Genomic DNA, 13,629 nt, shown 5'->3' with positions numbered 1-13,629 from the left:
ATTTCTTCCATATAAAGGGGGGGGGGGTCACATTCTGAATATAAAGACAGTATATAAAAAAGAAAAAGGTATCCCCAAAAGAAATGAAAAATTGCCCAACCATCCATCTATAATAATGCATTTCCAGTACAATCCTACCATCTGCTATACAACATTGGACCAGATGCTCAATTGCAAGCATCAGTAAAAGACTGGCACATCATTCCCGTGCTCCAAAACTGAGAATTAGCTGCCTGCCCTGTACTTGGCTAACAACCACTATTGGCATTTCACCAGAACTTTAGAAAATTCCTGAAGTAGTTCCAGAAGGGTGGAAATAGGATAAAGAGCAATGCTTTATCAGATTACATCTCATGCTTAATGACATAAGACCAATGTTATACATGGCACATGAAGTGGTCTTTCTGCACACAATGTATGTAACACGGAATAATAATAATAATAATAATAATAATAATTCTTACTCACCTCTCCTCGTGGCTCGAGGGAGGGCAAGTAGTTCTTGTCTGTTCTTCTTCATTTTCATTATGATTACATGTATTTGTGTTGCTCTTTCATATTGCCATAATATTTACAATAATAATTACAATAATGAAGGTACAGAACAACAAGAACAACAACAAAGTATCTTCATATTAACAACTAGGATACCCCACTAAATTAATAACCCCAAAGCAATAGGGGTGAAGACAAAAGAGAACCAATAGAGTGGGGAATACAGACTGATATTTCCATGGTACTGGATATGAAAAGTCCAACAATTTCCCTCCTGAAATTGATAATAAGGCTACATGGAAATGTGGTCAAGTGGGGAATGACAGAATCAATCTATTAATGATAGATCCTAGAATGTGAAGGAGCATTTGTTTTTTTTAACCTGCCCAATCATCATGAAAAAACCATGCCATTTTTCAGAGGAAGATGTCAAAACAACAACAACCCCAAACTGAGGACTACTTTAAAACATTCCAATAACAGAATTATGACAATAAGAACATCTAATGTGGTCAGAAAGAAAAATGACCATGGTAAAATGATACAATTAAGCACCAGCTTAAGTATTTTGGACACTGAAAAGTAAAAAATGAAATGGTAACAAACAAAAACAAACCATCAATGAGCAAAAGGAGAAGAAAACATCTAATTTCATGCAAATTTAATGAGCATATGCTGCAAAGTACTTCACACCAGATTCTAAATTATGTAGACTGTGTGCCATCCAGCCTGCAAATTTGCCTTTAGCTACACGACCTCATTTTCAATTTGTCACAAACACAAAATAATATGAACTAGGCAAAAGATCAGCATCTAGAGGGAAAGAAAGCCGGGGGTGACCATTACAGCCAGAGACAGAGGCATTATTTGTCTCCCTGAACAGAACCTGCCAATGAATATGGAACGATCTGTTACAGCTCCTCTTTAATTTGCCATGCTAAAACTACCAAAATACAAAATAAAGAGTCAGTGTTTTGGACACTCTAATCCAATTCCAAAACTATGGCCAATTTGTGGCAGAGCAAAAAGTGCTGTTCTCTTAAACCAGCATGTAAATTTTACCAACCTGCATGGATGCTTTCTTTATCCTCCCACGTGACTCTACCACTTGTTGAAAATCTCTCAAAGAATGAAACCTAACTGACCTGTGGATATTTGCTAAAGTAATATCTTGTATTGTACTAAACTGTTTATGGACAGGGGTGGGAAGTGCAGAATTGTTTTTGCAAATATGCATATAGATGCTGAATAGATGAATATATATTAATGTAAAATAATCCTCTGAAAAATACATGGACAGCAAGTCTTAATTGTTTTCCAGTGGTCCCAGTGCAAAATAAATGTATTCCTATACTCCAGCATGCCAGCATCTTACAGATCTAACACACACACCTCATCACTTTATACATAGCTAGGTAAAATTTTGGATATAGATTAAACCTCTTCCAGGAGTGAATTTCCCTTCCTAGAGGTAGATTTCTCTCACTTCCTGTTGTCTCACCCAGTTCTTAACTATGAGTTGTTTGTAAGGAATGTTTGTAACCCAGGGACTGCCTGTAATGATTCTAAGGTTCTCCTTAGCTAGCTCTTGCTAGTGATAATATTAACTGAAATATGGCAAAATGACATGAAGACTGTTAGGTTAAAATCACACACTTCCCACACAATTGTTCTTCTGTTTTTCAAATGTGAACATAGTTAATTCTGAGTAATAGATTGAAACCAACTTCCACATTTATTAGTCAACTAGCTTTTTTAAAAAGCCAGTAGGTTCCCATGCTCTCCTCTCCACCCACCCAGAAAGAGCTTCCTTCTCTTCTCTTGAGCAAAGTATTGTAACATCTTTACTTTATAACTTTTTTCACAGGCCACCCAAAATCCTTTGACGGGTTGCAAGCAGCCCCTTGGCTATGTTGTGCAAGTCTGGCATGTTATATTGTTTTACTGATGTCTTATGTCAATTACAACCTTCTTTGAGGAAACAATAAAAGGTGGGGTAAATAAAAATGTCTGTTCTGCACTCCTTTCTGTCACTACAGCTTCAAGTATTATTGTTGTTTTGCTTCCAAGTCGATTCCAACTTCTGGTGACCCTATTCAAGGATTTTCTTGGCAAGATTTGTTCAGAGGGATGTTGCCTTTGTCCTTCCTTTAAAGCTGAGTGAATTGCACCAAAGCTACCGTGAGTTTGCAAAAGTCCATCTTCTGCCTAGTGGTAGCATAAAACTATATTGTCAGGACTAAAAAAAAACAGCATTATATCGACCTTCAAATAGAAGGGCTTCCACCAATGGCAAATATCATGAAAAACCTTTCACTTTTTAAAGAGCAGGGATCATGAATGCATGGTTCTTCAAATTCTGGATAGCTGCTTCCATTATCCCCAAGCTAATAAGAATACGTATGCTGGCTGTGGATGAGGAGGCTACACCTGAATACAGAGAAGCAATTGTGATACAGTGTTTTGAGAATTGGACTAACACCAGAGTTCAAAGTTCCACTCAGTCACTGAAACCCATTAGATGATCCTGGGTAAGTCATGTTCTTGCAGCTTTAGAAAAAGGGAAAGCACAACTCTTTTGACTAAATCTTGCCAAGAAAATGCAAGGGTAGGGTTGCCATAAGTCAGAGATTACTTGAACAACAATAAACTGTAAAGAATCAGTATGAGGAGTATTTGTCTAAAGACCCTATGGTGAGACACTAGAGATTTAAACTTTGAAATCCCAGTATCATGCAACAGCAATTAAGAACAAGGGACAAGAAATGTGAATCAAATTAGTATGGTTTGTGTTAACAGAATTTAGTATCAAGAGGGCCTTAATCCAAAGAAGTAACATATATTTTTATTCATCTGTAACAACTAATCTTCTCATACAGAGCTGTTATAAAAAGTAGTGCTGAAAAAAACATGGGTAACTGCATAGCTCTAATTCATTAGGAAGGTTCCTGAGATGGATTCATGATTGCATATCAGCTATTTTTAAATCATCTATTCGTTTTTCACAAAAACATTTTTATTTGAGCCTTGCAATGAAATCATTGCTTCATTTGATAGTACTATTCTGCAGATTGAAATGCTAAAGCAGTTTTTGCTCCTGCAGGGAATAAAAGTATACAGTTGCACAATACAAAAAAAAATATGGTGTGTTTTTTAAAAGCAAGCTGCAGAAAACTGACAAACTACAGCTACTGGCTCAATGACACTTGACAATGAAAGGTTCATCAGTCCAAACAGAGCACCATCATTTTGGAAAACTAAGGCAAGAGTTGTCTCTTGGATTATGTCCATTCTTACAATTCTTGTAAGAGAAATGACAGCTGATTGGATAATCTGTCCAAGATTATTTATGTGTGCAGGAACCATTTTCCCAATCAATACTTGTCAGTTCATAGTGTATCATTTCCAGGATACTTCTCAAGTCACTCCTGACATGGCCAAAAAAAAAAAAAATTCCAGGACCCCTTCCTTACATTTAAATTCCAGGTCAGTGAAATAAATTAAAATCTCTATGACTGGCAATCTAAGGGAGTGTTGGGGTTAGAGAAGAAGGACTAAAGATAAAAGCAGGTCTATTAGTATTTATAGCAAAGGTCTACGAAATGCAATCATTCCCCTTTTGTTTTATTGCAGATAGCCCAAGAACTTCTCTTTATTACTGCAGAAAAACGCAAAAGCTGGCTGTGTGCAATAAAGTGGTACGTGTACAGCTTTGTAATGTTTCAAAGGGCAGTGATTTACTGCTACAAACCAATACCTTGCACACAAAACATCTGAGCTTGGTAATTGCCTCGTGTTTTGTGCAAACTATACAAGGCAGCATGATGTTGGCCCACACACAGAGTACCTGCTGCTAGCAGAAGCCTACTCCTCGCACCTCCTTCCCCCAATTCCACCAGCTCTGTTATTAAAACAGGAGAGAGACACGTTTGTTTTCGTTGTGCCCTGAGGTTTTACTATACATTAGGCTCCACATGCTGCGTTAAAGCCTCATGTCAGCCAGCCAATAGTCTGTCTTCCCCAGGATTCATTATTCTCCTTACTGCTGAAAACAGAATGGCTCTGGAATGGCACGTAGCATGGATACTCAAAACTGCATGACTCATCAGTAGGTATAATAATGTGCCATCATTGCAATTTTATTCATAAAAACCACTGCGATCTTCCCTGCTCACACAGATAGTACAGCTAAAGGATTCTACAAACCTGCACCAAAAATATGTACAGACATCAGTTTTCCATTTATTATTCCCAACTTATCGATATACAAACAGACGCTCCCAAGATGCATACTGAAATTACTTTAGTGCTGAATGGTAAAAACACATCTTCCTTTCTTTAGCACACATATTACATATTACTCCTGACCAAAGCATTTCAGAAAGAACAAAGCCATAGTATTATGGTTATGATTTGTCCAAGGAAAAAGTGTGTGAGTACTACATATTCAAATAAAGAGATTTTATTTCAATGGCCTCCTTCCTCCATGAATTCATATTACTATATAATTTTGCATTACTATATAAGAAGTCTGATATTTTTGAAAATTTGGCTTTCTGATTTCTACCATTAAGATAACTTTCCAAACACACTGCAACAGAACAATTACAAAGGAATGATATCAAAAACATCATCCAGTGACCTATTTTGGTACCCTTTTTCCTTTAGCATTGTTTTCTTGCTTGGGGAGATTCTTATATTTTGGAAAATGTAGAATCTAGCAAAATGCAAATAATAAAAGAACTCAAGAAACTAAGCTGGATGTTAGTTTTCGTAGTGCCCAATTCATTTTCTAGATTGATTGATTTATGAAAAAAATAAAAATGAATGCCCTGTCCTTTTAAATAAGCCACAGACCCACCACCAGCACCCTGTTTATCATTAAAAGATAGCATTTTTTCAAACCAGACAGGGACTTCCAGTCACTTCCCATTTGTGCCCCCCCCCCCCCAAATCTAGTTTACTGTGAATCTGTATAGCTAAAGACCTAGTAGAGATTCAGGCCCTGATGAAGACACAACATTTAACCCCGAAAGCCAAGATTATCACACTTTGATGCAGGTGAAGATTACATTTGCAAAACACTTTAATTTGAACCTCAAAAGACATTATTCTTAAATATACTCACTACATTAAAAATCATCTTGCCATGTGTGCTAGAGCCATGAACTTATGTTTGTAGCTTGGTTTTCTTGCAGCATCTTTAACTTTGCAATATTATTCTAACACAATACACAGTCATTTCACAGAAAAGTCTACTAGGTCAGTACTTTTATGTTGAGTCTTTCTATATTAAAGCTTTCTTTTCTTTTCCTTCCAATGGCAGGCCAACTAGAGAATATATTTTGAAACCTAGTGTTATGGTTGCTGCAAGCTTTCTGGGAGATGAGATTTGAGAAGGTGGTGCTCTGGGAATCTTGGCATTTTTTCTTGGATGAGTGGAGTGCATTAGGATATCACCTCACTTCTACCTTTTCGAATCTATATAGTTTCTGGGAAAGGTCATTAAAAGGATACATATGGAAATTTCTCCTAATATTAGAATGTTTTTAAATACAGCTTGTAGGCTCACAGGGACAAGAATCCAACGCTGTATAAGCAAAGGATTTCATTCAAACTCACCCACAAAATAATAATAAGAAGAAATAGACATAGATATTATACAAGTTTTGTAAGAGAGCAGAATGCAAGTTGAATTTGCAGACACCTTAGTTGCCTTACTACTTTTGTCTCCTGATTTCTCAGTCACATGAGTTATTATGGATCAGAATAACCATTCCTTTGCATGGATATTTTATTGCCACATTTAAAGCAGCAACTCTTTAAGAGGGCTCACAGCACTCCTGCAATTAGGCTTGAAACCTTTGGTTGTCCTTGTAGCTAGACAGAATTTATACTCACCAGCAGCTGTGCCCCTTCCCATAGGAGCTGTTATTTCACCTAAAATGACACTCTGGGCTTCAGAAGTATCCCAAGTACTTACAAGACCTAGGAAACTCGTGGGACCGAGTTCTCAGTTTTGTTATCAGTCATAAACACAGAAGCTGTATTGCTCTGAACAACACAATTCAATGAAAAGACAAAAAACAGTTCTATTATTTCTAGGCTCTGAAAGGGGGAGGCATATTTGACAAGAACTTTTTAAAAAGCGGGATTGTGCCCTTTGCAACTCAAGATCCATTTCCACTGGAAATCCATTGAATTCTATTGAGTTTTGGTCTCTAGCCATTCCATTTGATTTTGGCAAAATGCTACAGAAACACTTCTCATCCACACTTTTTAAAAGAACATCCACATTTCCAAAATTAAACTAATCCACACTTCCAAAATTAAACTCATAATTTCTACTATTATTGCTTAAACAACAATTCCATTTTAAATTGTTTGTAAAGAGAAGACTGTGCTCTCTATCCAGAAAACCAAAGGAAATGTTTGCTTTAGCTACTTATTACCTCTATTGATTCTATAAATTATACAGTAACCGATAAATTAATCATGACATATATAGAGCGCATTTCTATGTACAGCCAATTTGGCTTTAAAGTGGAATGACTAGGAATACATTTACCCAAGGTAACTCTCATTCAAGAATTCCTTTTGGGAAAGAAACAAGATTTCAAGAATTCCATAACAAACCTCAGAGCTGCTTACTGAACAAGATTTCAGACAGAAAAGACTGTTGTCTAAATTTGTACCTGTAGTGATAAGATGCCCAGGTCAACAGAACAAGAATGCTGCAGTTCTCTTATTGATAAACAACGCATGAGAAACTATTTAAAGAAGAACAATCCATGAATGAAGCATAGCCTTATAATAATATGCAATCTGGAGAAACATACAATACACATTGAAACTTATGGTGTGGAAACATTAGGTTTCACTAATGTATGTCACTAAAATGTGTCCATTGTTATTAAAATGAGCTACATTGACTACTCCCAGGGATGTGAAGCATTATGTGTTCGTGTATGGAATAAATATCAAAAATAGCCAAGAAATTGTCATTGTCATCATAATCATTACTCTTACTTTATCATTTCAATCAAGTTTCCCTGCTAACTCTCTTGATTTTCTATTTAATCCATTTGCTATCAGTTAAGAGAGAGGAACAAACCAAATTTTCCCAGTTCAGACAAGACAACTTCTTTCTAAAGAAAACTGTTATCTTATTTGTCAGAGAGAGCCACGTTTGCCTTTTGTACCCAAAAAGATGAAATTTTATCTCATAGAAATGCATCTATTGAAGCCAAATTCATTTCAGTCTATATCAGTGGTGGCGAACCTATGACATGCATGCCAGAAAGGGCACACAGCAACTTCTCTCCTGGCATGCATGTCATCGCCTTCTCCCCATTTGCCATCTTGCCCCCAAATCTCTCGCCCCTCCTGCTTGCCCCTTTCCACTTGCCCCCTCCCCCGGCTTACCTCCCCACCCCAGGGTTTGGGCGCTTCGTCTCTAAAAGGTTTGCCTTTGCTGGTCTATATGCTTGCTGCTATCCCTTTTCATCTCTTAATGTACAAAAACTCAAGGAAGATACTAAAGCTAATGATACAAATAAGCCAAATAAACCAAATGAACAGTAACCAGCCAGACTTTGAAGCTGCAAGGCCATTAAATGCTAATCAAGGTGGCCAATTGCAACATTCACACTTGCCTCAAGAAGATAAGAGCTCTTTCTCCCACTCTGGACATTCCACAGATATATAAACCTCACTTGTCTAGTTTCTAACAGACCTCACAACCTCCGAGGATGCCTGCCATAGATGTGGGTGAAATGTCAAGAGAGAATACTTCTGGAACATAGCCATACAGCTCGGAAAACTCACAGCAACCCAAATGAACAGCTATTTCAACTATTTTACAAAACAACATTAATAAGTGAACCATTTCACAAAAATGGCACTATAGAAATGTAAATGTTAAAAATAGCTCCTCTAAAAACGTTAACCACACTGAATCCTAATAGCTTTTAAACAAACACAAAAGTATATGTATAAGCCCAGGATGATTCCACTAGCAACTGGTTGAATCTTAACTCTTAAAAAGCCTCTTATATTGGCTTCTCTTCCTCCCTCTTATCTCATCTGGTTTATGACATGGCACTTAAATGCATTTTTTGTGTGTCTCAGGAGCAACTTGAGAAACTTCAAGTCCCTTCTGGTGTGAGAGAATTGGCCATCTGCAAGGACGTTGCCCAGGGGACACTGGATGTTTTTGATGTTTTACCATCCTTTTTGGGAGACTTCTCTCATGTCCCCGCATAGGGAGCTGGAGGTGACAGAGGGAGCACATCCATGCTCTCCCTGGATTTGAACCTGCGACCTGTCGGTCTTCAGTCCTGCCGACACAAGGGTTTAACCCACTGTGCCACCGGGGCTCCTACTTAAATGCATCAAACAACAACTTCTGTCAGCTGCCTTCCCATTCATATGTTTCTTGTTCCCCAAGTGCCCTGAGCCTACATCATGCTGGGCCTTTTCATGAAGCAAGTTACCTTAAGAACCTGACTGTGGCCAAATATCGCTGCCTATTCTCCAAGACAAGGTGCAATGTGTTCCCATCTGAAGTGCTTCGAGGCAGATTTGAGGGAATCCCATACAATGCAAGACTTTATCCTTGTAATAACCAGGATGTTGAACTGATGTATCACATCTTATTTACAAACAGGCTCAGTTATTAACCCACTACTATTATTATTAACCCACTACTGAGAAATCTTCCCAGTAGATCAGTCCAACTCTATGTAAAGTTTTTACTAGGTAACTACTTCCCCCAGATGACCTTGACTGTTGCTAAGTTACTCTCTGAGGTAGCCAGGATGAGACAACTTCCTGCAATAGACACAGGTTGAAACTTGCCTTGTATATATTTCCAGCGTTTTTACCCATGGTAAATCACACTCGTTTATTAATCTGATGTGTATTTTTTCTGCTGAGTAAATTGGGTCTTTGGACCATAATAAAGATTGATGATGATGCATAAGAAGAAAAAACAGGCAGTGATTAATATTGTCAGATTATGAATTTATGTGATGTATATTCATGCTTCAAGATGAACCTAGATCATTTTCATGAAAAAAAAATGATAGCTCTGGTCACAATACCAAGACGGCTTTGGTTGCCTTGGTGGGTGACCTCCGCAGGGAGCTGGACAGAGTGTGTGTGACCCTGTTGGTTCTCTTGGACATCTCAGTGGCTTTCAATACCATCAACCACGGTATCCTTCTGGGACGGCTCTCTGGGATGGGTCTTGGGGGCACGGCTTTGTTGTGGCTCCTTCCTGGAGTGTTGTTCCCAGATGTTGAAGCTGGGGGACACCTGCTTGGACCCCTGGCCTTTGACCTGTGGGGTCCCGCAAGGTTCCATTCTGTCCCCCATTCTTTTTAACATCTACATGAAACCACTGTAGAGGTCATTCAGAGTTTTGGAGTTGGATGCCATCTCTACGCAGATGACGCCCAACTCTACTACTCCTTTCCACCTAATTTAATAAATAAATAAATAATTCCAAGGAAGCCCATTGGGTGCTGGACGAGTGCCTGGCCGCTGTGACTGTCTGGATGAGGATGAATAAGCTGAGGATCAATCCTGACAAGACAGAGGTCTTCCAGATCAATCATAAGCCGGATCGGGGTATAGGGAAGCTATGGCAGCGCCCCGTCTCTGGAACTCACTCCCCAAGGATATCAGACAAGCCCCCACATTACCAGTCTTTAGGAGGAGCTTGAAAACGTGGCTGTTCCAGTGTGCCTTCCCTGAATAAAGGAAACAATGCCCTGATCTGACCAATTTTCTGCAATATGTCCTCTGAAGCACTTTATCTACCCGTTGGATTGATTTCCCTACATTACCCTCTAAAACGCCCCTGTTTAGATACCCTACTTCTGTTCGCAACCAGTATTTTAAAATTTTTATTCTACTACATCCGGCCCGGCCCACAGTGTTTTAAATCTCTTGTGTGTTACTGCTTATATGTTATTTATGATAATGTATTGTGTTTTATTGCTTGCTTAGTTGTTTTTACTGATGTATTTGTGTTGGGGCTTGGCCTCATGTAAGCCAGCCCGAGTCCCCTTGGGGACATGGTGGCAGGGTATAAATAAAGTTATTATTATTATTATTATTATTATTATTATTATTATAAAAATGCTGGAAGTAAACACACTCATTAGGAGAGGAAAGCTGTGAGCTCATATGTAAAACATACTTACCCTTGGTTGCCAATTTTCATACTGTTTCTGTAAATTTGCACCAATTGTTTCCAAAGCTTTCTGCGGCCCCATTGACAGAGGATCTAAAAAATACCAAAAAAATCATTAGATTCCCTATCTAACACCTAATCAAGTAGTACTTTCTGCTTCAGTCAAGCGAATATACATGTTTGCATGCACACATGATTGGAATACAAATTCTACAACCTGTTAGGACATTTATTTCTGCCAATCTAATGCAGTTTTTCAGGCTGACAATTAGAAATAATGCCACGTATCAAGCACAAAGGGTTCTAGAAACAACCTTAAAAGCAAAAATGAAATAAATGTTTGGTAAATGGAGACTTAGCTGTTACCAAAACTAAAGGTAAGGAATAGCCATTTTGGCTGGCTCCTGGAAAAGATGGAAAGAGAACTGGGAGAGGAGAGAGAACAGCTGCCACCGATAAGAAGTATAATTGGCCAGCATTGTATCTTCAAATCCAGGAAACATTCAGGGGAAGCCGAATTGGCTATGCAGAAAAACTCAACAAAATACAAAATCCAGAAAACAATGATACCTTAACTGAACAAACAAAATGCAAAAAAAAAAAAAAAAAAACCCTTGTTAATGGAGTTAATTTTTTATTAATTGATCCACTGCCCTTTTACACTAGTCCTTACATAACCAAAAAGGGATGTTGGCCTCTATCTGCATTGAGGTCCCTCTTAACCATCTTAACTGTGAAAAGATGCACAACTGAGATAAAATGTAAATCTGTAACCTTAAGGCAATCTTCTTATTTTTTTCTGATTTCTATCATCTTTGCCCAACGAAGAAGCAATTTTTCCACTGAGATGCATTGAAATGCTATTAATCCATTCCCACCCCTGACACATCCCTTCCCAGTTTTTTGTTACGTGTTTTTAAATAAAAAAATGTACTTTATAAATAAATTATGTATAGATGTACATTCACATGGAACAATAAAAAAGAAAGACCAACTTTAAAATAGTAGAAACACAAAGTTGTGTCACAGAAGCACATTCATGGCAACAAAATATGTGTTGGCCAGTGTAACAGCAAGGAAAAACCTGCACATTCACATGGAACAGTAAAATAAGAAATATCAACTTTAAAATGGTAGAAGCACAAACCTGTGGTACAATAGTAGAAGCACAAAGTTTTGGCAAGGAAGCACAAAGTGAAGAGGCAGAAGCATAATTTTCTTCACATTGTACTCATTCCAGCCTCCCTCCCACTCTCTCTCTCTCTCTCCCTCTTCTCATGAAACCAAAAATATCAGGAATTAAAACCACACAAAATCAACTAACCCAAAGTTCCTCAAAGCGGACAAGAGCAAAGCGGACAGCAATATCCCAAAGCGGACAAGAGCATGAGGTACAAAACATAGAAGCTTTGAAGCCCTAAAGTCCTGCACTCTCATGCTAGCACTCCCTCTGAGGCTAGCTCTTAACTCAAAATGCTGCTTATATGTCAAAGTGAAACCTGGGCCAAGCGATGGTTCCTAACTCAAAATGCTCTTAAGTTGGGATGCTCTTAAATCGATGTTTCACTGTATTTCAAATTCTTTAACAGAGTTTTCTTCCCTGTGATCAACCTACATGTCTTTCTAATATTTAACGTAAAATTTCAATTGAATATCTTCTGTCCTATCATTTCAAAATATTAGAATGTTTATGTGCGAATGAAGATTATCAGCATAAACTTCACATTTTTATTCTGCAGGTGAATATTCTTTGTATAAGAGAACAGGAGGGCAGGGGCAATATATGTAAGCAGCTATTACTTTGGCAAAGATAAATCAAGCTGATTGGCTAAGAAAAAAAGGAAAAAGTAATCCCTTTCACTGTTCTGATAATATTTCATCAAAAAAGAGGTCCCAGGTCAGATATAATCAAGGCAACTACAGTACAAACACAGAATGTGGTATCAGCACAGAAGATTTCAGTATCTTGAACTGTACCCACTTTTACTTTACAAAAAAAACAAACCCATAAAATGTTCTCAGTATCCTACAGCTGTGACAGAAACAATGGGGCATACACTATGCAAAGACTTCCAATAATGGTCCTTTCATACAACCATATATGTTAGCTCCAACTTCTACAGGTTACATCAACATAATCTCTCCACAAATGCCCCTTCTTTCAAACCCTGCCAACTATGCTCACAAATAGTGTATTTATTTTGGCACAGGATGAGCATCCCTTATCCAGAATTCTCAAATCCAAAATATTCCAAAATCTAAAATTGCTTACATGAGTGTCAAAGCAGTGAAATATTTGCTTTTTGATAGTTCAATATACACAGATTTTACTTTATGCACAAAATTATTTAAACTACTAGCTGTACCCTGCCACGTGTTGCTGTGGCCCCCAGAAAACAGAGGAATTCCAGTTGAAGCAATAGACAGAAGGAACAGATTGAAGGGACATTGACAGATGGAACAGAAAGTAGATGGATAGACCATAGACCATAGATAGATAGATAGATAGATAGATAGATAGAGTGGTAGATGGAGTGATTGATGGGTGGATGGACAGACAGACAGCTTTACAGCCAAAGGGGGTTGGACTGGATGGCCTCTGGGACACCCTTCCAACTGGTTAACCAACTGTCCAGAGGGCTTTGATGGTGTTTTCCTTTACTGTAAAATGAGGTTGGACTGGATGGCTCCCTCCAAAACAAAGTATTAAGTAATTAAATATTTAATAATTAAACCAAATAAATTAAAATAAAATAAAATATTAGAATAAACTATTATAAAATTAAACTATTAAATATGAATACATTATAATATTAAAATTAAAGGAATATTTTAAAATAAAAATGTTAACATAAAATACTTTAAATTAAACATTTTTTATTTTAAATTAGAAATATTAAAATTAAATAATTTAATTTAAATAATAATTTTCA

The 13,629-nt window shown here is 37.6% G+C and overlaps 1 protein-coding gene across 4 annotated transcripts in view; it reads right to left on the bottom strand.

The window, feature by feature from the left end:
• Nucleotides 1-13,629, bottom strand: part of RPTOR (regulatory associated protein of MTOR complex 1) — a 422,313-nt gene that overhangs the window by 349,909 nt on the left and 58,775 nt on the right. For all 4 annotated transcript variants that reach the window (XM_060764302.2, XM_060764303.2, XM_060764304.2 and 1 more), the window contains exon 3: nucleotides 10,707-10,789. In XM_060764302.2, the coding sequence (XP_060620285.1) occupies nucleotides 10,707-10,789 (83 nt within the window). The remainder of the gene's footprint in view (nucleotides 1-10,706; nucleotides 10,790-13,629) is intronic.

Source organism: Anolis sagrei, chromosome 2 (genome assembly GCF_037176765.1).
Source record: "Anolis sagrei isolate rAnoSag1 chromosome 2, rAnoSag1.mat, whole genome shotgun sequence".
Lineage (NCBI taxonomy): Eukaryota > Metazoa > Chordata > Lepidosauria > Squamata > Dactyloidae > Anolis > Anolis sagrei.
Note: the sequence above shows the minus strand (reverse complement) of the source record. Positions and strands in the feature narration are given on the sequence as shown.